The following is a 21,574-nucleotide window of genomic DNA, read 5'->3' as shown; positions in this document are numbered from 1 at the left end:
GAAATCATTCAAAACCCCAAAGGACAATGACAATAATGAGCATGATGAGTGTAAACTTCTGACCACAACTATATGTATTTTTGCAACTGATAAAATTAGAAATTATGAGTTGACATAAAATGTACTTTAAAAAAACATTTAGAGATGTACAGCTGGCCTACATTCAGAGTAAGGTAGGTCACTGTTTTAATTTTAGAACAGCAACACCTGTCCTTGTCTGTGGCTGCCAGCGTGGTCTCAGTGAAGGTTTAACAGTTTGAAAATAAATGTTGAGAGAATAAATCATACATAGGGATATGCATGTGGTCAACAATGAACAATCTGCAGGAAAATAGTGCAGCTTCTCCTGCCTCTCCTTCTGTGAAAGACCTTGAGAAGATTTTGTATGGAGGTAAAAGGTTTGGTAATCATGTTGATGAAGTTTGGCCTAACCTGTTCATTGGAGATATGTAAGTCTTTAAAATTGTTCTTGATGGCTTATACAACATAATCAGCCTAGATCAATTACCAGTTAGAAAGACTGATTGCTTTTTTCTTTGTAGGTCAGTGGCTAATGATCGCTACAGTCTGTGGAAGCTGGGAATCACCCATGTTGTGAATGCAGCTCATGGGAAGACGCACTGTCAGGGGAGTCACTACTTCTATGGATCCACCGTGGATTATTATGGAGTGCCTGCAGATGACTCACCGTCTTTTGACCTCTCTCGATATTTCTTTCCCTCTGCTGAGTATATTCATAACGCACTTGACACGACAAGTGGTAAATACCCATCATGTTTAATGTCAGCCTCCGCCGACCTCTCACTCGTCTCATCCCTTATCGACCACATGCTTTATGCTCACCGTGATATTTTTCTTCTCCTTCCTCTCCAGGTCGAGTTCTCGTCCACTGTGCTGTTGGCGTGAGCAGGTCTGCCTCCATCGTCCTGGCCTACCTAATGATCCACCACAATTACACGCTCCTAGATGCAATCAATAAGGTCAAAGAGCGCAGGTGGATCTTCCCAAACAGAGGATTCCTTAAACAGCTTCGTGCTTTGGATATGAAACTGCAAAAGACTTCATGACCGCTTCAAAAAATAAAGATCTTCAAATGCACATAACCTCAAAACAGCTTTTTCTCCAGACAAATGAGAGACTTGATGACTGTGTCAGTTGAAGGAAATGCTGTGCTTTGACTTTAATCAGTTTGTTTCAGGAATGGAATCTAATCAAATGTATTTCCCCCACAACTCTGGCGCTGTGTTTGATGTGAATTATGCGGCATCTCTATATAATATCGACCCGCGTCTTAATAGGAGATCAATGTAATGAACTCTCCTCTGGGCAGAATCAATTTAAGGGACTGAATATGAGATATTGTTTTTATTTAACCTTAGTGTTGTGTTGAAGAAGCTTTTATCCAATGTGCTGCAGGTGAAATTAATCTGCAGTGTGTTTTCATTTTAAACCTATTCCTTTTTTTTTTTTTTTTGGGGGGGGGGGGGGGGGGGGTTCTTGGTAAGTACAAAAACTTACATAAAACTTTTATTTTGAAACAACATAACCAGTACACCATGGAAGCCTTTTTTTTATCAGTATATTAGCAGTTCTCTTGCAGATGTCCTAAATTTTATTTTGTTACCACAATTGTGATTTGGGGTAAAATGTCTCCAAAAATTATTGGATGAATTGAACCGAAATTTGTCCAGACACTGTGATCCCCTCAGGAACTTTTTATTGTTGACTCTCATGAACTAATGTCATCAGGTCAAATCCACAGTTCTTCTCAAGTGGTGCTTCATGACTAAGTACCTGTAAACAACAGATTAACATTATCATCTGTTATCTACAGATGAGACATTCGTGACTGTAGCAATGCTTACATATTGGACCAAGGTGATGAACTTGATCATCATGAGGCTCTTTGATCCTGTCTATACTCTATCTTTGAATGTGTTCTTCATTTAAAGTTGTTGCTTCTGTCTTCAAATCTCCAGCTGATTGTTTTAATCAGTTCCACTAATAATAATACTAATAAATTAAATCATAATCATTATTTGTTGGCACAAATGGAATACTATAAAAGTAAAACATTATATAAGATGGTCATGGTGATTTTTTAATAATATAAAAGTCACTCCTGAATCAAATGGTAAGCCGTCCAAGTGTTTAATTTATATAATATATGTATAGATATATATGTTTCCCGGCAAATTTAGGTTACTCATGTTGGTTTGCTAGCAACATTTTTTAACAGCATTAGCTAACTTCTTCGCTAATGATGTTAAAATGCTAACTGAATGCTCAGTCTGGGCGATACAAGACCTATCTAGACCTGACAATCATCTATAGAAACAACAACAGGTTTTATTTTAGAAAGTGAAACCTTTCAGCTAATAAGGGTAACTTTGCTTTCGGTTACTCATGTTGGTTTGCTAGTAACAATTTTTAACAGCATTAGCTAACTTCTTCGCTAATGATGTTAAAATGCTATACAAGACCTATCTAGACCTGACAATCATCTATAGAAACAACAACAGGTTTTATTTTAGAAAGTGAAACCTTTCAGCTAATAAGGGTAACTTTGCTTTCGGTTACTCATGTTGGTTTGCTAGTAACAGTTTTTAACAGCATTAGCAACTTCTTGGCTTATGCTAACTGAATGTGCAGACAATGTTGATCCTTAACCAACACTGTTATGATAATGTAGAAACAACACCAACATGAGGATTCAGCTAATAAGGATAGCTTCACTTTTATTGCCACTAGAAGGTCAAAGAGCCACTGCACAGACATTATGTTGGTCTGTTGCCACACTCCTGACTTGCTAAGCTAGCTAAGGAATGATAAATAAACAAAAACACTGTTAAGATTAGCAAGTCAAAGTGATGCAAAATGTCAAAGGACAAGACAAAAAAGGAACACTAAATCCTTTGCTAATGGCACATTTTCCTACATGGCATCCCTGTCAAGGGCATATGTGGACACATGATGAAAGGACCCTGGTTAAATGCATCCTGGAAAACCTCACAAGAGATTTTAGCAGATGAATTTCCATTGTTATCACATTAAAAAAAACACACACACATCTTAAAACCAAGTGTTAGCAGGATCAAGGTTTTATTTTCTGGCATTTCCAGCAAGTGGTGGCGGTTTCATTATCTTATTAACGAGACAAAGCACAGCAGCCTTCCCGTGTCTCTTCAGCATGTATCACATTCCTTGCAGCTGATAATGGGGAAATCTGTTCAGAATTTTGCACACCTAACTTTTTTGCACATTAGAAGAAAGAAAAAAAATAAATAAAGATTCAACCTTGCCTCCGAGTCTCAGGTATAATGGGCTCCCTCCATCCCCGCTGGTGATGGCTGTGTGCATCAAAACCTAGCAGGCTGGGGAACTTTTTCAGATAACACAGGTCTTTGGAATGTGACAATGTGCTTTGGGTTTCCTCCGACGAAAGTGACTATGCAGCCTGACAGTCTTTTGATTTCAATGGTCTCTTAGCAAGAAGAATCCTCTTCACAGATATCCTGAATCACCAACGGCTCAGAAACATCTCCCTCTACATTACCGCTGTTCTCGAGAACAAAAGCTAATTTTTAGTGTCTGGTAAATTGTCTGGAGCTCATTCTTAAGTGTCTCTTGTAGAGAATAACTATTCTTAAAATGGTTGTAAAAGAGCTTCTCAACCAGAAAGCTCAAAGGGGAACAAACGCACAATCGCACCATGCTTGTCAAATTACTCTTTCTCTAGCATTTATGGATCACATTCTTAAAGTTTCACATACATATTCAGCTGGATTCCCCCCCACATTTTCACACCACTCTAGAGTCTTCAACAAGGAGAAGCAGCACTTTGAATTATCAATCAATAACCGTCTCCAGGTTAAAAATGACCCGGAGACATTTATTGACTGATTCTGCATCCAACATTGGTACTGGTATTCAACAACACGCCACTGCACCCACATTTTACATACACATTCATGACTCCGAATGAAGAAAAGTCATTACATTTCATGGTGCGAGGGAGAAGTTAATTAGTTTTTTAAAGCTAAAATGGGTGAAATTGACCTGCAACATAATAGAGGAATTAAAATAGACATTTGCACAGTATGAGAGGCTGTTTAATGTCATGAACAGCCCACAGCAAAGCTCTTTTCTCTCTTTTTTTTTTTTTTCAATTTCCACTTTGCTTTCACATGATATTTGTGTCAGAGCGTAAACTAGCTGCATGAAGCTGTTACCCTCTTTCTCTTCTATAACTGCCAAATTACACTGGACTTTCTGTCACACAGCATAATCACTTCACTTAAACATTTTGCCCATAATTACATTTAGTTATTGCTCGTTTATGGCATGATTCATCTGTTTGAGGCTTATTAAATCTCAGTCCCGCCGTGGTGTGAAAAGTACAAGCCCCGGCTGCAGTGTTTGTTGTTCTGCCCTCTGCACGAGTAAGACTACACGCTAGGTTATGTACTAAATTGGGTAACTGTCCAGTGATAGCAGATAAACACCTGCTCGTACACATCATCTTGAGCCGGAGAAAGACGGGGAACCGCTTTAAAACAACAAACATTTGGACCAGTGATCGATCCAAGACAAGGGATTTGGATTTTAAAATGTCAGCGCTGAGAAGCAAGAGAAAAGAATATCTAAGTGTGAAGGATTTGCAGAAGCTTTTGGACTCTTGCAAGCTGCACCTCAATCAAATTGACGAAGTGTGGCCGAACATATACATAGGAAATGTGTAAGTATGTACTTTTATTTCAGATGATTCGGTTGCCTTGCAAAGGCTGTTTTCTTTGACATAACTGCTTCCACGTATTGTTTCATTCTGGCATAAAAATCATTGTGCTGTGATGCGTAGAGTTCCCATAAGTCTTGAACCTCTTTCTGTCTCTTTGTCTTGCTAGGGCAGTAGCCCAAAACAAGGCTGCCTTGCTGAAATTAGGTATAACTCATGTATTAAACGCTGCTCACTCCAAGCGAGGCAGCATAGGGAACCAAAGCTTTTATGGCAACGACTTTGTGTATTGTGGCATTCCAGCAGATGACTCGACACACTTTGATCTGGATGTTTACTTTCAGCCTGCAGCCGATTTCATTCACAAAGCTCTGAAGTCACCTGATGGTAAGACTCCTTGAGGCTTTTAATATAGTATTACAAGTGCTACAGTTTTCCTTTCTCAAATCCCTGTATATCACATCTTTTATTTAACTCTGCAAATCCTTATTACAGTAAAGCCACTCATTCCACTCAAATTCTCCCACCACGCTGTCCTTTCAATGTCACCTGTCAGCACAATGTAAGACAGCTTTAAGTGTATTTTCAGCCAGCTGTAATAATAAGAGTCTTACCTTGCAGAATTTAGGTATATAATGTGACCATGGCTCTTTTCAAAGAAGCTATCAAGCAGCGGACAGGTTGGGATTAAGGAGACAGTTGGGCCCAGTCTGCAAAGGGACCTTAAATGAACAAAGAGTGAATTGTAGGCACTATTTTTAGCTTGCAGCAGGGAAAAAGAAAGACCACAGCGTGAGACGGGCAGTCATGTATGATATTAATAAGTCTGAGGCTTCTCGCTAATCCTTTCTTCACATCCCTCCCTTCATCTTGCCTGTTCTTCAGGGAAAGTTCTGGTGCACTGCATCATGGGAATGAGCCGGTCATCGACCTTGGTTTTGGCATACCTCATGATCTACCATCATCTCCCACTCAAACAGGCTCTGCAGAAGCTGATCCAGAAAAGAGCCATCTACCCCAACAGAAATTTCCTGGCTTTGCTGTTGGATCTGGATCTTCAACTGACAAAGAAAAAGAAAACATGTCGGATCCTGTAGTGAAAAGAGGCATTTACATCTTCAGCCACAAAGCCACGAGGTGGTTTCTGGGAATAACGATGCCAGCCAGTCTGTCGGTGCAACAGTCCAGACTGAAACGTTTAGACACATCATCGTGAAATTTGGTTCAACTGAGTGAATTTCTGTCGACTCAGCTGTCCACATCACTAACAGAGATCAAAGTTGCACAAATCACACAGAATAAACTATCAGTGCTTATATGTTACTGAAATGCCAAACGTTAATGGCAGGAGACAAACTCTGTACACTCATTAGTCTTTACTTTTATTATGATGAGGTTCACCATTCTAAACAAGCTCAGATAGATAGATAGATAGATAGATAGATAGATAGATAGATAGATAGATAGATAGATAGATAGATAGATAGATAGATAGATAGATAGATAGATAGATAGATAGATAGATAGATAGATAGATAGATAGATAGATAGATAGATAGATAGCAAAGTTTCATATTAAAGGAGATTTTCAAATGTTAACATAGGCCTATACAGGCTCATAAAGATTACATGCTACATGATTACAAGCTAAAGAGTAGCAAATAAACATGCTAATGTTAGCATACCGACATCGTATTGTATATGCCCGCGGTCCCCAACCCGTGAGTTGTTTGGTACCGGGCCGTGAGAGTTGAGGCTCAGGTGTGAAATTTATGGTTCTCAGGGTTTTTATCAGTTTTTATCGTTAACTCAGTTTCCCTGGATCTTTTCCCGTGTGTTATGAATAAATATTCTTTTTTTGGTATCGGTACTGGTTTTATTTTGTTGTATTTATCCGCGACACCTTAAAGGCCGGTCCGTGAAAATATTGTCGGACATAAACCGGTCTTAGGCATAAAAAAAGGTTGGGGACCGCTGGTATATGGTAGATCCTAATAGCGTGCTAGCTGTTGTCAATAAGCGTGAAACTTTAGGTCTGATAGTAATATGATAATACTTGAATACTACAGCATGTTAGCGTTGAACTACCTCACATTTTTTATATTCTGGATCAAACAATCATTCTCCAGGCTTTCTGAAGAGAGAGGGCATTGGCTGCTTTTTCATTCATTTTCAGTCACTGAACCTGACCATTTTCAGAAGAAAGGTTTTTTTTGGGGGGGGGGGGGGGGGGGGGTTAGGCACTGTGTTACTAGCAGCCTGTTGCAAAACTAAACAGCCAGTTCCCATTTCTTTAGTTGATTCTGGCACATTTTGACAGATATAAAAGTTTTGCACCAACAAGGTGTCTCCCAGGGGACTGTTAGCCAAAAACTTGACAAATCTGAGCACTGTGTGCAGTGTGTGCTTAAAAATGTGATTAAGTGAGGTGAAAAAAGTGGCAGGCACGTATCTACATGAGATGAACAGTATCTGAAAGCCATGTCTCAGGTCTTAGTTGAAGGGTGGCTGTCAAGAAACTATTCTTAAGAGATGAAAACAAGCAGAAAAGACTTGGTTATGCCAAATTACACAAGAACTGGACTGATATGAGCTGCAACAGGTCTAATGGAGTGATTATTATTTAATCATCAGTATTTATAGAGGAGGTCAGGAGAGAACAACAACAGTGAGTGTCTGCATTTCAGCCAATATTATCAATATTACCATCAGCATGTCACTGATCCTAAAAACACTACCTCCGATGTAAAAGCATAGCTGGATAGAAAAAAGACACAATATAAGTCACGGATCTGCCTCTTCAGAGCCTGGACCTCAAGCAGAGCGGGATCATCTTGACAGAGAACAGAATAAAGGGCAGCCAACATCCAAAGAAGAGCTTCAAATGTCCTTGAAGCAGCTGGAGAACTATTCCTGAAGACTACTTAAAGAAAATATTAAAAGAAAGTTTATCTGACTTAGGTTGCGTTAAAGAAGAAAATGATGGTGATAGCAAATACATTTCTCGTTAGAATTGTACAAACTCTCTATGTATGTTTATACATGTATCAATAAATTTACCAATTTTGTTTTTCCTATCGAAAAATACAAAATGAGAGGTGGCTCAAGGGTTTCGCACAATATTGTTCATGGACATTTGAGCCCAACGAAAGCAGATGCTGGCACAAAAATAGCTTAATTATCTTTCTCCAAATCCAGTGATCTTCATTTATAATAGACTAAGCTGCATCATCTCCTCATTAGCCTGCTAACTGGGATTTTTAATGCAGCGAGGTTGTTGGTTTTTTTTATGTCTTAACAAAAAGAGAGTCTGGTTGCAGAAATAAATTTAATGTCAAGTAAAATGACAACAGGGCATGTTTACAACACTGAGACAAGTCTTTACTTCTCATTCTTGTAAGAAGTTTTTTCTTCTACAACAACAGAGTAGACCAAATGTCTAATGGAACATGTTTTGCAAAGCATAACATTTTAGTAGAGTCTCTAGGTAACTCAGAAAAGAGGGAATCAATCAACAGCATCTGTTCAACACATCGCTGTTCACAGCGTGTGAAATTCATTTGGTGTATTTGTCAAGGCAGTGCAGTTGATCACTGCTGTGCATGAAAAGGTTTCAGGTCTTTTGATTGCCCATGAAATCAACTGTAGAGGCAAAGGTAGACACACATTCATCTAGCTTGACACCAATGATTTCGACCTGTTTTGAATTATTATGTTTCTCTGAATCAAACATTCACAGTAAGCAAGAATGTACAGTATTATACACAGAATTATAAGTCATACGTTCAATTTCTAGATATAGACTTTGTCAGTACTTACAAAAACATACAATAAATGTAGACATTTTTACAAAGAAATGTTTGTATTTGCTCATCCATCTATATTTGTGTCATTTTTCTGCAATATAAATATATATTTTTAGCTTTTTAAAACTTCATCAGAGTGTCAATATTGTGGGTTTATTGCAAGTTCCCATTTTTGCTGATATAATTAAGAAAAAATCTCTGCTATCACTTAATTGCACCAAGAAAAAAACATAATCTATACTTTTTTTTTTACATCGAATGACCGAGTGTTGATTCAAACACAGTTCAAAGTGGAAAAAAAGCTCAGGGAAGTCAGGTTTAAACTCAGCTACAAGCAGCTCTGATCTAATTTTCTTGCTATTGAAAAAGCCGTGTCCTATCCTCCCTCCTGTGCTGGCAGCTCGGGTAACCTTTAAGGAATGCAGAATATGGTGCCAGAATTATTTTGGGCTGAGATTCAGATGTTAAAATAGCAAAAAAGGTTGCAGGGTAGATTACCAAGGAGAACACAGGCAGTTGTGCTGTCGACCTACATGTAGCTGTTGTACAGAGAGGCCATGAAAAGCAACGTTTCCAACCAAGGCAAGTGTCAACCAACAATGTGTGCTTACAAAGTGATTACAGATAAATGTAGGCGATGTATATTCATAAGTGTGTGGATTTATTGCACTGTATAGCTTTATTTGCAAGATAAACATGTTGACAGAGTACTTGTGAAGTAGTATTCACTGTGATACTGCATTGCCTGACGGATTATGATACTTTCTTTTTTTATTAATTGGCCCACAAATCCAGATGAACCACATCTGAAAGGCTAAAGAGGGAAGTGTAATTCATAAAACCACCAAGAAGAGGCCCAGAGGAGGTAAAAAGCCATTTTTATTTGCCCTCCATGTTAACCGCGGGCACTTTCCCATACATAGCATCTTTAATTACACAGAAGTGGAGCAGGAAGGACAGGTTAGCCTAAGGGGAGAGGGTATGAAAGCAGTGCTGCAGCTCAACATGCGCACCAGGGAAATCAGTTCTCTGCCCCTGAGTGTGGGAGGCAGGAAAGGGTTGTGCTTATAGATCAATGAGGAGAAAGAAGAGCCTCCAGGTACGCGAGGCGCATGTTGTACCTGTGCAAAGACACCATTTAGCTCACACAATCGTATGCATGAAGCTTACACTGCGTTAGATGCAGCATTTCCTTCATGCACACGTGTTCTGTGTGACACACACGAATGCAAATGCAGGGATGGATAGAGGCAATATGATGTTTGAGTAAACCTCCATATGTCACACCAGCGAAACAAAAGGTCACTAAAACAGATTTGGTCTCAATGACTCATCCCTGTGGACACGACAAAAAGTCTCAAAACCCTGAGAGCAACATTATGTCTCCACACGCGGCGAGAATGCAAATAAGAAGCTCGGCTGCTGTTAGTTTCTTTTCGATAACAATGCCTACACATCGCTTGTATGTCCACAGCCTCAAGCACAGTCACACACCTGCCTAAATGGATGCTAATGCATACAGTTTGCATAGTACGAGTCTCTCTAGAGCTCAGTGTGTAAATTGTAAATGCACAGGTTAGACTTGCCTGCAGCAAATGAAAAGTGGTTTATAGGCATTTTTCTGCATCTCTGGAAATAAATAAATCTATCCAGTGCTGCTATATAGATACAATAATGAGAGCATCATAAGGTCAGCTTACAATCACATGATCCTTTGCTACTGTGGAATGTGTTAATTGTCATAATTGCAGTCTGTATTTAAAGGCTACAGACCTGTATATGAAACCTGCTAATTAACGAGCCTTGCTATAATCCCACGCTGCACTTAGCAGTCGTTTCTCGGTGTTTCCTAAGATGATGCGTACATTTCAATTAGGCATTTCAGTGGAGTTAGTTGGTATTCATGGGCAATGCAGATGAACCCTGAAACTCTTTGAGCATCTTTCTTAAAGTTTGAAGTATAGTAAAGGGCAAAGTGCAGTAAAACATACGCTTTTATTGAGTTCTCAGTTTTTATCGCGGTTCAAATTTCAGGGCAACGACCACTTCTTTTCTTAATGAAAGGTTGTAAAAGCAGAAGTGGAGAATTCAGACATGCCCAGAGGCCTCAGCTGCCTGGCGAGCCCTGAGGGGGCAGAAGGCCGGTATGAAACCCCCCCAGCTTCAGAGCTTCAGAGACTGATGTGGACAAAAAAAGGGACCAGTAACCATCTGGATGAGGTTCATCCCGGGATCTACATCGGAGACATGTGAGAGTGACATGTTACTGAAATGATTCACTATGGCTAATGTGTTTAAATATAATTCCACCGGCTTTTGTAATAAAGTAATTAAGTATTCTCTTAATTGGGCTCAGATTGTGAGTGCATGTGTAATTAAAGGCACCATTATGATTTTTACATTATTGAAATTGATCTTTTTTTTATAAAAGCACCTGGTTATCACACTAATGCGCAAAACATTAACAAGCTTTCATCACAACTGTATACACAGTCATCCAAGTGCTAATGCCCATGTGAATAGTGTGTCGTAGCCTTATGCTAACATGCTAACATCCAACTTTACAATAATAAAAGTAGCTGTTTTATGAATACTGTTTTGTAGCATACTGTCTATTTTTATTTTTAGATACATGGGCAGTTTTTTGCCTTCATCATAGAATATTTAGGTACACCTGCTAATTGTTAGCAATTATCTAATCAGCCAATCAAGTGATAGCAACTTAGTGCATTTAGGCATACAGACATAGTCAACAAGACCTGCTAAAGTTCAAGGTGACCATCATAATGGAGATGAAAAGTGATTTAAGTGACTTTGAACATAGCATAGGACATGCCAGATGGGCTGGTCTTGTGATTACAGTACCGTCTCTAGTTTTGACAGAGAAAATATTCTGTGAGCGGCAGTTCGTAGGGAGAAAACGTCTTGTTGATCCAAAGAGTTAGAATATAGAATATAATGGCAAGAGCGCTTTGAGCTGATAACAAGGTAACAGTAGCTCATTACAACTAAGGTATGCAGAAGAGCATCTCTGAACACATGACATGTGGAACCCTGAAGGACCACAGCAGCAGAAGACCACACTGGGTGACACTCATGGCTGCTATAAACAGGAAAGCAACCCTTCACACAGACTCACCAATATTGCCTGGTGTGATGAGCATCAATTTCTGTTGCAACATTTGGCTGGTGGGGTCAGAATTGGACATAAAAATCATTAGAAGCATAGATCCATCCTGCCTCGCATCAAAAGTTCAGGTTGTTGGTGGAAGTGTAATGTTATGTCTCCTTAAATACCAAATGAGAATTATTTAAACACCACAGGCTACCTGAGTACTGTTGTTGACTGTGTCCACCCCTTTATGACCACAGTGTACCCATGTTCTGATGGCTGCTTCCAGCAGTTCCCTGCACTCGGATGACCTCCACAGTCACCGGATCTTGATCCAATAGAGCACCTTTGGGATATAGTGAAACATAAGATTCACATCACAACATACTCTTTACTTTTCATATCATGCATGAAGGGATCTTGATTAAACTCTAAGAAGGATAAGGTAGGGCATTTGACAGATATATTATATGCATTACTATATGTGTAACCACAGAGGAAAAAAATACCCCCTTAAAGGGCAAAAAACAGGGACTGCGTCTTGTGCACTGCACTGTGCAGTCTCTCTGTATCATTCATAATAAAATGTAATATTATAACAATTCAGTTAATTAACCTAATGATCTACATTTTCCCCCACTGCCTGTCATCTTCCTTCTTCTCCTCGAGTTAGCTTTCTTTGCATTATCCTCATCATTTGTCTCGTTTGATTGCAGAGATAATTGTAATTTTTCCCTTTAGGTACGCAGCCAAAGACAAAAGGACTCTCCAGGCTCATCGCATCACCCACGTGCTTAATGCAGCTGATGGGAAGTTCAATGTGAACACAGGGCCCAGCTTCTACCGAGACACCGCCATCACTTATCATGGAGTCGAAGCTTTTGACATGCCATCCTTTGACTTGAGTCCCTTCTTTTACCCAGCGGCCAATTTCATCAAGAGCGCTTTGAGCTCTCCCACAGGTGAGGCGCTCTCACAGCGCTCAAGGTATCCTTCATCGTTTTCACACATTAACTCGGGGAAGACGAGCCAAGGCAGAGAAACATTTGTCAGTCAATTCCCATTTACAGCAGACCCCAGTTGTATCAGTCATTAAAATGCAAATCAAACACTAAACATAATATCAAGCTAATATCTTTCCCCCATGGTAATCTTCTCATAAGCTCAGACCTCGGCCAGGAAAATTGGTTTTAAATGGATTGCCCTGGCAATTTGTAAGCAACACTTTTATTGGACATGGAAATTACACAATTATGTTTGTGGCCTGTGCTTTCCTGGCCCGTTATGCAAAGTGAAGTCAGTATCTGACATGACAGTAATAAGATGAGGCCTCCTTCTTCACATGCTGGCTGATCGGGGGCTCCAGTGTGTGGCGGGGCCTACAGTAATCCCCGGCAGAAATACACAGAAGCCAAGACAGTTCAATTACGCGCTCCTCTGCGCCCTAATCCTCAGGCCTGATAAGGAACCAGGGATTACCGTGTGTAGAAACATTTGTTGCAACATTGTTGAAAACTTTTAGTCGGGAGTAAGAAGTACTCCTCCCTGTGATGTGCACGGTTTTTAATCCACAGAGGAGTTACAAATTAGATATTTAGAACAAACTTTACAACAATAATCCACTGATTGCTGTAGGCTGGTGGGCTGCTGCGTTCTGAAATGATCCACAGGAAGTCTGATTTTCTGCCTTCTGACTGGCAGGTAAAGTCTTCGTCCACTGTGCAATGGGCCTCAGCCGCTCATCCACCTTGGTTCTGGCTTACCTGATGATCCATGAGAACATGACTCTGGTGGACGCCATCAAAGCTGTGGGCGCCAACAGGAACATTTCTCCCAATAACGGGTTCTTGGAGCAGCTCCGAGCACTGGACACAAAGCTCCACTGCCAGGGATTATCCAGGAGCTTCAACGGGCGGACGTAAAAATAAAATCCTTCGGCCCATAAATTTGGATAATATTTTTGACCCCTGTCCATATCTGAGTGTTAAAAAGCTATTACAGTGATAATGTTTTTGTAATGAACAGGTACTTCAGCTGTATTTAAAGGGCTTCAAGGTAAGAAAATTTAATAACCTGATGAAGAGTGATTTTTAAACATTAACAATTAAGTTATATGAACAAAACGTGCTTAAATTATCAGCTCAAAATACCCAAAAGTATGACACAAAAGGACGACTGTGAGGTTTTAAGGTTACAAAATCAGAATTAACACAAAACACAAAGAAGATTACATTTGTGTTTAACTGTTGAAATTCTTCCCCATCTGTGCCTGTGTCTCCTGTCTGCAGTCAAAGCCTTTAAAAAGCTTCAAAACAGTTACATTTGTGTTTGAGAAACTACAGAAAAGTTACTGCACTCAGTGAGTTATACAGTCACAGATTACACTACAATGTTTACTTGACAGTGAGTCATACAAATGCTACAGTTCTTGCCCTTTAACAAATACAGTCAAATACAGCCCTTTGACTGGGCCATCGCAGCACTTTCATTCTTTTCTTTTTCAGCCGTTTGAATGTAGATTTGCTCTTGTGCTTGGAATCATTGTCTGGTTTCAGCCAACCTTTAGCCATCAGACAGATGGTCTCATATTTGATTTTAGAATAATTTGGTAGAGGAGTTCAAGCTCAGCTTAATGACTGAAAGGTGTACATGTCCCGAGGCTGCAAGACAAGCCCAAATTATCAGCCCTCCACCACTGTGCTTCACAATAGATATGAAGTTTTGTGCTGATATGCTGTGTTCAGTTTTCTGCTGCAGTGGATTATGGACAAACATCACCAGACATTGTTCCACAGGTTTCCAGACAGAAAAGAGGTTTTCTGCTGACAGCCTTTCTAAACACTTTTGTTCAGCCTTTCTTCAAAATTTGCCTTCATGAAGTTTAACATTTACTTTCCTAACTGAGCCCTGTGGAGTCTGAGACGTAAATCTTGAGTTTCCTGAGGCTTCCCCGAGCATTGTACCGAATTTGCTGAGAAGACTGTGGCATTGTGTTAACACAAGCCTGCCAAAGCCCTGCTTTTACAGAGGCGCTGGCACTGCTGATGATCAGTTAATCAAATCCATTTGATTAGCAGCACCTGGCTGCTGCCCTAACCTCGTAATTCCTATGAAAACAGTCAGTGTGTACAGAGTTTTGTAAATAGTTTCTTCTTTCTTCTTTTTTTTCTGCCCGTCCAATATTTACTACTGCACCTGTAAAACATCTATTATTTTGTTTAGTCTATATAATATGGAATGCACACACAGAAACGTGAGGAATTTATTTTGTATTTTCATGAACTTTCTTTAAAACTTTTTTAAAGTCAGACTTTACCATCAGAAAACTCAGTTTTCTAATGAAGTTCATGAAATATGATGGAGAGTTTAAAAGCAGCTGCTAAATGTACGCTTTCCTAAAGATTGTCTTGTCAACAGCACAGTGTGGTTCGCTTCTCTCAGCAGTTTAAATTATCCTTAACATACTGACTCAGACCTTCACTCCAGAAATTCAACTCTCAGTATAGCTTATATAATCTTTGTGTTCTTCATAATGACAGGAGCAACCTATGCAATCAAAGACGGGACTTTAATAGTTTGTTGACGACGACATCAGGCAAAATAGGAAGTCATTCATTTATTCTCGTCAGATGATTTAAAATAAAGAGACACAGCAACACCTTCTGCAATAGCTCAAACTGTGGTTTGAGCTCAAACTGTGGTTTGAGCTCGTTCAGCGTGGCAACCTGACATTAATTCCCCACCATGTTTTGGATCACTTGCACTATTACAACCATTAAAACTGCAACGGCTCAGTAGTCGAATTTATCACAGCACAAGCAGCCTGGCTTCTGTCACAGTCATCTGAGGAATAAATAGTCCACACTGCTTGTGCCCAGTCTCTGGTATGTTCAGCTGTCTCGTTCCAGTGGGGCTCAGCCTCAAAACAACACTGATATCCAGCTCAGATGTAAAACAGCGCGAGCCGCACCAGTAAGGTTAGTATTCGCTGTTGGTTTGTCTCAAAAGCCTGCAGCAAGAAACACCAGCAGGACAGCAGTAATAATCAACATTTGCATCCTGGAACATAAAGTATCTTGCAAAGTTATTTATCTATGTACTGAGTTGAGTGAAAGTGATAATTATATAAAAACACTGAGGTGAGAGAGATACAGATATGACCTCAAAGGAGGAGCCAAAGTATCAGACACCACCCACCTGCGATCTGCTCAGCCTTCTGTTGAAGAACAGACGCCCCACTGGAGCTGTCAACGAGGTTTGGCCCAACCTCTACATCGGAGATGCGTAAGTGACATTCTCACTTTGGGGGCCCCTAACTGCAATATGGTGATCTGATTGTGAAACTGTCGCTGCAAACAAGTGTATTTGGCCAACTGATGGGACAAATATAAAATCTGTACATTTGAGTCACCGGTGATGCATTTACACACATATGCTTCCGGAGCTGCACACAGGCGAGAAAAATTGCTAAAAATGACATTTCTCATAGCCTCTCCTGTGTCATTTACAGAGCTGCAGCTCGGGATAAAACCCTGTTAGCAAAACTGGAAATAACACACGTGGTGAATGCTGCAGATGGCCCCCAGCACATTGACACCGGGCCAGGTTTCTACGCAGACGCCAGCATACTGTATCACGGAGTAGAAGCACCAGACTGTAAAGATTTTGACTTGAGCCCTTTCTTCAGTGAGACTGCTGATTTTATTCATGGTGCTCTGAGCCAAAAAGGTACCAGTCTATTTTAGCAACACATGACAAAATAAACACATAAGGATTGAGCTTTAATAATATGTTACAGTCCAACACATCCTAATATAGAAAAATGATGCATCATCAAGCTGAAAAATGATAAATAATAATGATATTTTATGTTTTGTTGCACATATTTAAATGCATGAAAACATAAATAATTGCCTTTGCTTCTGGGTCGTGTGCGGAGACTCCAGCTGCTCTCTATAATCTAAAATAATTTCACAATGTTTTATTATTTTTAACTTTTATTTTAAAAATGTAAGGCTTCTATTTTTCCCCATTGCACAAACATTTAGAAGAACAATAATTTGAAATAAAATCAATTTAAAATGGTAAAGAGAGTTAAAGTTGTGAGCAGTTACTACAGGGACACGTAAACACTATTAATGCTATGACAGCACCTGTGTGTGTGCCATCATATGTCATCATTTCTGCTGTGAAAAGAACCTTTTGTGACTGTTACACCGTGAGCTGAGCCCACAGTTGTAATTAATCCCTTTGTTGTTTGTGTTTAACCCAACGAGCCGCAGAATTCGCAGCTTATTTTAGAGTCTGCCTTTTGTCCGTGCAGGGAAGGTGCTCGTCCACTGCGCTCGGGGAATCAGCCGCTCGGCAGCTCTTACGCTGGCCTTCCTCATGATCAAAGAAAGGCTCACACTGGTGGAGGCTGTGGAGGTTGTGTGCCGGCACAGAAACATCCTCCCAAATGTTGGATTTCTGAAACAGCTCCGCGAGCTGGACTCATCCCTATTCACGTAGTAGAGCACATAACGCCAAAAAGGGGACAGTGTCATAGTTGGCATTATCTGTGCAGATGAAATCGTCCTGGTGGCTCCATTTGGGTGGCTTCGGGCACTCGCATCTTAAGTGAATTAAAGCACCATGTAATCCAACTTGGCTTGATGGGATTTTGCTTAGCTTAGTCAAGCGATACATCAGCATTCATAATAGCACACTTAAACACACAACATGCAGAGCACAAAGTAGAACTGACAGACAAATGTTTTGTCAGGTGAGCGATCAGCACAGACAGTCTGCCTGTCAGAAAGGGTTTGTCAACACTAAAATAAAGTTAGCTGAAAGTTAAAAAGACTTCAATCCTGTCATGTTCGGTTCATTTTTGACACAAACGGAACCTCATTGTATTTGAGACAAGACTATTTCAAGCCTTATTTTTTTAATCTCTTTGTGTTTTTCACACTACAATTCTCCATTTTACAAACCAGAATCCATCACTCCAGATTTCTGGGTGATTTCTTTTTTTCTCAGTTTTCCATAATTGAAACGTATGAAAGTCAATTAGCCCACTCATGCATGAGCTGTGTAATTGATTGCTTCAAAAGCTCATATTGTAATATAATGCTGTTTATGATTAGACTAAATTTTAAAATATTATATAATTTTAATAAAAATGAATGCACAATTACTGCTCACTATGGCGGACTACACAGCTCAAACAGTGCCATACACGTCACAAAAAGTGATGGTTCTTTGCTATTATTGTTATTAATAATAAACTGCTCTTTATTTATTAACAATAGTGTTTTATATTGCAAGATAAACACCCTTCAAAATGACACACATTAACCCGATGAGCCACAGATCTCTGTGCAAGCACTTGGAGAAAGAAACCTCCTTTTTAAGAGGAAATCATGGACAAAACCAGTTTGTGGAGAGCAGCCATCTGCTGTGACCAGTCAGGATGAGGGAAAAGTAGTAAAATGTAGCAAAAGCATATCCGTAGAGAAAAATACAGTCATGACATTGGTCCTCCCCAGACCTCAACATTATTGAAGCAGTGTGGGATCATCTTGACAGAGAACAGACTAAATAGCAGCCAGAATCCAAAGAAGAGCTTTGAATGTCCTTCAAGAGGCCTGGAGACGATTTGACAAGAAGACTTTCTTAGATTGTTCAGACTGTGTCAAAGACTAAATACCAAATACTTTGACTTTGAAGCTCACTGGAATTCCGTTTTTGCCTTAAATACTATATTTCCATGTATGTTTGCACGTTTCAGTGTGCAAATGTTTCACTGCACGCAGTTCCCATTTTCAATTTTCAAGTTAAAAAAGGAAGGCATGGCTCAAGACTTTTGCACAGTACTATATAACATTCCTTTATATTTCGATAACCCTTGATTAATTAAAAACAAAAAAAAAAGCTGTTGTTTATTGTAGGAACAACAACAGAAGACAAATCATTTTGCAAAAAGTGTGTGTTGTGTTTGGGGTAGCCAGACTTTTCTGTGACCTACAAACTCTGTGGGGGCCAGGGCCACCCTTGGCCACCTCTTATCTCTGCTCCTGATCACTGGCACAAAGTGCTACAGACTTTAGATCTCAACAGACTAGGGCAAATTACAAAAAAAAGCAAATATTTGTGTTATATTAATCTGTATTATATTCAGATTTTAAATCTGAACATCTTCCTCTCCACTTCTTCATACTTGACCTGTTCACCGGTAAGGCAAAGCACGCAAGGAGCTAAATGTGCAAAAAACAGCGGCATGGGCCTTTAGGCTCACGTCTTAAGCGCAGCACAATCAAGATCAAGACCCCTGCTGTACTGGAACAACACACAGACAGTGCATGCTTATAAATAAACAATGCTCCACTTACTTATTCACATTTCTCAAAATACTGCGTCCTAACTGCTACAATCCAGTGACGTACAGTTAAAACTGTGATGTGTCTAAAGAGTCTTGATACAAGATGACAAAAATATGCCAGCGTGCTTTCTGAGCATGTATACAGATTCAGGTCAGACTTTGAAAAGAGATGAAACACTGAAGCCATCTTAATAAGAGATGCTCTCCAGAGCTCGCTGGGAGACAGATGCTGTCAAAATAAAAGGAATTGGATATCACAGGTTTAATGATTTCACTGTCAGAATGAATGATGGCAGAGTAGGAAGATATGAGGGAAAAATAAAGGAGTTCGATGGTGTGAAAACTCTGTCTGACATGTTAGCAGCTTCATCTAGCCATCCTGCAATACAGCCATCATCACACTCTCACTTTGGGGGCTTGCATTTAGATCACTGAATGGACTGTGCATATCATATAATGGGGAATCAAAGACGTGTGCCATCTTGCGAAAAACCTCATCTGTCTAACAGTCTGACACATTTCAGTTCTCTTTTGGCCCCCGAGAGGCTCCAGAAGATGCTGAACATCCTTAACGGGTGTTGTGAGGCTTCGCTTACACAGCTTCTCCCAGCGTCTGAAGATATGCAGAAAGGCTAAGAGAGACTGACACAATTTCAAGGACTCGCTCGTACGGTTGAGCAAAAGCTCAGAGTGCCCTGTTTACTCCAGTGAATATGGGTATCCTTTGGCAAGTGCAAAGTTTGGATAAGCACAGCTTCCTGCCAGCAGCAGAGATTAAAGTTGTGTGTTCAGAAGTGGATGGCAGGGACTGGCTGGGTGGAAGTTTTCCCCACAGGCAGAGAACGTGGCAGCAAAGGTCAGAGGCCCGCCACATCACAGCCCTAAAAATATCCTCTGCATTTGATGCCCGTCACAGAGCGGTTATACAATCTGTGCCCTGACTTGAGCCTGCCAGAACTAAAACCTTACCATGTTCTGCCTTCAAGGGCTGCTTCACAACCAGCTGCCAGAATGATGAAAACCGAATTCCCGGGAAGAAAAACGAAGGACTTCAATCTCCGGGTGAGTGCTGCTGAAGATGCATGTGAAAAACAAAAAAAAGCAAAAACTGTGCTTTTTTATGACAGTAGTTTGAGGGGTGGAGGAATATAAGAAAAAATAAAGAAGCAAGTGTGGCATTTCTTTTTCTCCTTAAGCAAATAAATCATGTGTGAGAGGAAGCCACGGTAAGAAAATGGCTTCTCGCGAGTCGAAGACTGGCACAAAGATAAATGTTACTCGGGCAGCTGAAGAATCCAGTCCAGTGGATGATTATTCCACACCTGGGGGCTATGAGCTGGAGAAAATCCTCAACCGAGGGAGTGTGGCTTACACTCATGTCAACGAGGTTTGGCCTAATGTCTTTATTGGCGATGAGTAAGTAAGAAAAAGGTTTTATAAAAGCATAAAATGTCTAAACTGAATAAAAATAACAGGATTAAAATGATACTGACACTGGCTTCTTGTAGGGACACTGCAAAGGACAAGTACACACTGAAGAAGCTGGGAATTACGCACATCCTGAATGCAGCAGAGGGGACATGGAACAACGTGGACACTGGAGCTGGCTACTACAGTGACATGGACATTGTATACTATGGTGTAGTAGCAGAAGACGTTGCAACCTTTGACCTCAGCCAGTATTTTTTCTCCGCTGCCCAGTTTATTGAGAAGACACTGAGCAATCCTCAGAGTAAGACAGCTGCACAGGAAAAAACTAATATTTTGGCTGAAAATTGCCTAAAACATGCCGTGAATCTGTTCTCCGATTCGTCTGCAGATAAACTGCTGGTGCACTGCGTGATGGGAAGGAGTCGGTCCGCCACACTTTTCCTCGCCTATCTCATGATCTGTGAGAACATGACGGTGGTCGACGCCATAGAGCACGTAAAAAAACGCAGGCGTATCATCCCTAACTGGGGCTTTTTGAAGCAGCTGCGAGAGCTGGATCAGCACCTCTTGGAGAAAAGGGGGGAATCTGCAGGGGAAAGCTGATTGTGTGGCTGATCAGTCTGAGACTAAAGTCAGCGGAGACTAAGTCAAATCCCAGCCATTAAGACTTCGTCATGCTAGGAGTTACAGCCATGTGAAAAAAATAAAGTCCTATTAAAACTAAGTACAGCTTTACTGCTTCCATAGGAATAAAAGTAAAGTCAGGGGTAAGTAGCAACCAGGTGCTGCTAATCATCAGCAATTTGAGCACCTCTATAAAAACAGAAGTATGGGCGGTTTGTTGGTCTGGAGGCATTCAGCTGTGCGTTAACACAATGCCAAGGAGGAACGACATCAGCAACTGTTGCTGCCCATCAATCTCAGAACAGTTATGAGGCTTTTTTCCATGCAACCTAAGAGTCCATCATTGTACAGTGAGAAGTATTGTTCACAACATCTTCCTGGGAGCTGATGTCCTGGTAAATTCACAGACATGTCAGAGAAATTGCAAACAAAAACCTCGAAGAGCTAGATCTCAGACTCTGCAGGAATCCATTAGCATGTTAAATGTCAAAGGTCTTGACAGT

General features: G+C 40.3%; 5 protein-coding genes across 7 annotated transcripts; all 5 read left to right on the top strand.

Moving 5' to 3' along the window:
• Nucleotides 1-103: 103 nt before the first annotated feature.
• On the top strand, nt 104-1,474 carry LOC308391039 (dual specificity protein phosphatase 13A-like). Its single transcript, XM_080873456.1, has 3 exons — nt 104-449; nt 543-760; nt 874-1,474. Exons 1-3 carry the CDS (start codon nt 301-303, stop codon nt 1,065-1,067), a joined length of 561 nt encoding a protein of 186 aa, XP_080729582.1. The 5' UTR covers nt 104-300; the 3' UTR covers nt 1,068-1,474.
• A 3,039-nt stretch (nt 1,475-4,513) lies between these two features.
• On the top strand, nt 4,514-6,198 carry LOC308390521 (dual specificity protein phosphatase 13A-like). The gene is made up of 3 exons (XM_080872606.1): nt 4,514-4,738; nt 4,905-5,122; nt 5,621-6,198. The coding sequence occupies exons 1-3, from the start codon at nt 4,611-4,613 to the stop codon at nt 5,830-5,832; spliced, it is 558 nt and encodes a 185-aa protein (XP_080728732.1). The 5' UTR covers nt 4,514-4,610; the 3' UTR covers nt 5,833-6,198.
• A 2,854-nt stretch (nt 6,199-9,052) lies between these two features.
• LOC308390343 (dual specificity protein phosphatase 13B-like) lies at nt 9,053-15,813 on the top strand. Of its 2 annotated transcripts, none has more exons than XM_080872267.1 (5): nt 9,053-9,123; nt 9,337-9,406; nt 10,606-10,790; nt 12,395-12,615; nt 13,355-15,813. In XM_080872267.1, the coding sequence occupies exons 3-5, from the start codon at nt 10,636-10,638 to the stop codon at nt 13,573-13,575; spliced, it is 597 nt and encodes a 198-aa protein (XP_080728393.1). In that variant the 5' UTR covers nt 9,053-9,123; nt 9,337-9,406; nt 10,606-10,635; the 3' UTR covers nt 13,576-15,813. The 2 variants fall into 2 exon arrangements, with proteins under 2 accessions (XP_080728393.1, XP_080728394.1); XM_080872268.1 differs by having other exon boundaries at nt 10,576-10,790.
• Nucleotides 15,802-17,407, top strand: LOC308390345 (dual specificity phosphatase 29-like). The gene is made up of 3 exons (XM_080872270.1): nt 15,802-15,937; nt 16,164-16,381; nt 16,977-17,407. The coding sequence occupies exons 1-3, from the start codon at nt 15,810-15,812 to the stop codon at nt 17,162-17,164; spliced, it is 534 nt and encodes a 177-aa protein (XP_080728396.1). The 5' UTR covers nt 15,802-15,809; the 3' UTR covers nt 17,165-17,407.
• A 6-nt stretch (nt 17,408-17,413) lies between these two features.
• Nucleotides 17,414-21,143, top strand: dusp29 (dual specificity phosphatase 29). 2 transcript variants are annotated; one of them, XM_080872265.1, is made up of 4 exons: nt 17,414-19,872; nt 20,003-20,078; nt 20,213-20,432; nt 20,525-21,143. In XM_080872265.1, exons 3-4 carry the CDS (start codon nt 20,251-20,253, stop codon nt 21,048-21,050), a joined length of 708 nt encoding a protein of 235 aa, XP_080728391.1. In that variant the 5' UTR covers nt 17,414-19,872; nt 20,003-20,078; nt 20,213-20,250; the 3' UTR covers nt 21,051-21,143. The 2 variants fall into 2 exon arrangements, with proteins under 2 accessions (XP_080728391.1, XP_080728392.1); XM_080872266.1 differs by having other exon boundaries at nt 17,414-20,078; nt 20,525-20,748; nt 20,836-21,143.
• Nucleotides 21,144-21,574: the final 431 nt, after the last annotated feature.

Source organism: Rhamphochromis sp. 'chilingali' (assembly GCF_963969265.1).
Source record: "Rhamphochromis sp. 'chilingali' genome assembly, chromosome: 22".
NCBI lineage: Eukaryota > Metazoa > Chordata > Actinopteri > Cichliformes > Cichlidae > Rhamphochromis > Rhamphochromis sp. 'chilingali'.
This window is presented reverse-complemented; position numbering and strand designations above follow the sequence as displayed.

Bases quoted from the DNA above. Each gene is read 5' to 3' on its own strand.
- LOC308391039 (XM_080873456.1), top strand. From the start codon at position 301: ATGTGGTCAACAATGAACAATCTGCAGGAAAATAGTGCAGCTTCTCCT. The intron at 450-542 runs GTAAGTCTTTAA...TTTTCTTTGTAG, and splicing joins AACCTGTTCATTGGAGATAT to GTCAGTGGCTAATGATCGCT. The intron at 761-873 runs GTAAATACCCAT...CTTCCTCTCCAG, and splicing joins CGCACTTGACACGACAAGTG to GTCGAGTTCTCGTCCACTGT.
- LOC308390521 (XM_080872606.1), top strand. From the start codon at position 4,611: ATGTCAGCGCTGAGAAGCAAGAGAAAAGAATATCTAAGTGTGAAGGAT. The intron at 4,739-4,904 runs GTAAGTATGTAC...TTGTCTTGCTAG, and splicing joins AACATATACATAGGAAATGT to GGCAGTAGCCCAAAACAAGG. The intron at 5,123-5,620 runs GTAAGACTCCTT...CCTGTTCTTCAG, and splicing joins AGCTCTGAAGTCACCTGATG to GGAAAGTTCTGGTGCACTGC.
- LOC308390343 (XM_080872267.1), top strand. From the start codon at position 10,636: ATGCCCAGAGGCCTCAGCTGCCTGGCGAGCCCTGAGGGGGCAGAAGGC. The intron at 10,791-12,394 runs GTGAGAGTGACA...TTTTCCCTTTAG, and splicing joins GGGATCTACATCGGAGACAT to GTACGCAGCCAAAGACAAAA. The intron at 12,616-13,354 runs GTGAGGCGCTCT...TCTGACTGGCAG, and splicing joins CGCTTTGAGCTCTCCCACAG to GTAAAGTCTTCGTCCACTGT.
- LOC308390345 (XM_080872270.1), top strand. From the start codon at position 15,810: ATGACCTCAAAGGAGGAGCCAAAGTATCAGACACCACCCACCTGCGAT. The intron at 15,938-16,163 runs GTAAGTGACATT...TGTCATTTACAG, and splicing joins AACCTCTACATCGGAGATGC to AGCTGCAGCTCGGGATAAAA. The intron at 16,382-16,976 runs GTACCAGTCTAT...TTGTCCGTGCAG, and splicing joins TGGTGCTCTGAGCCAAAAAG to GGAAGGTGCTCGTCCACTGC.
- dusp29 (XM_080872265.1), top strand. From the start codon at position 20,251: ATGGCTTCTCGCGAGTCGAAGACTGGCACAAAGATAAATGTTACTCGG. The intron at 20,433-20,524 runs GTAAGTAAGAAA...GGCTTCTTGTAG, and splicing joins AATGTCTTTATTGGCGATGA to GGACACTGCAAAGGACAAGT.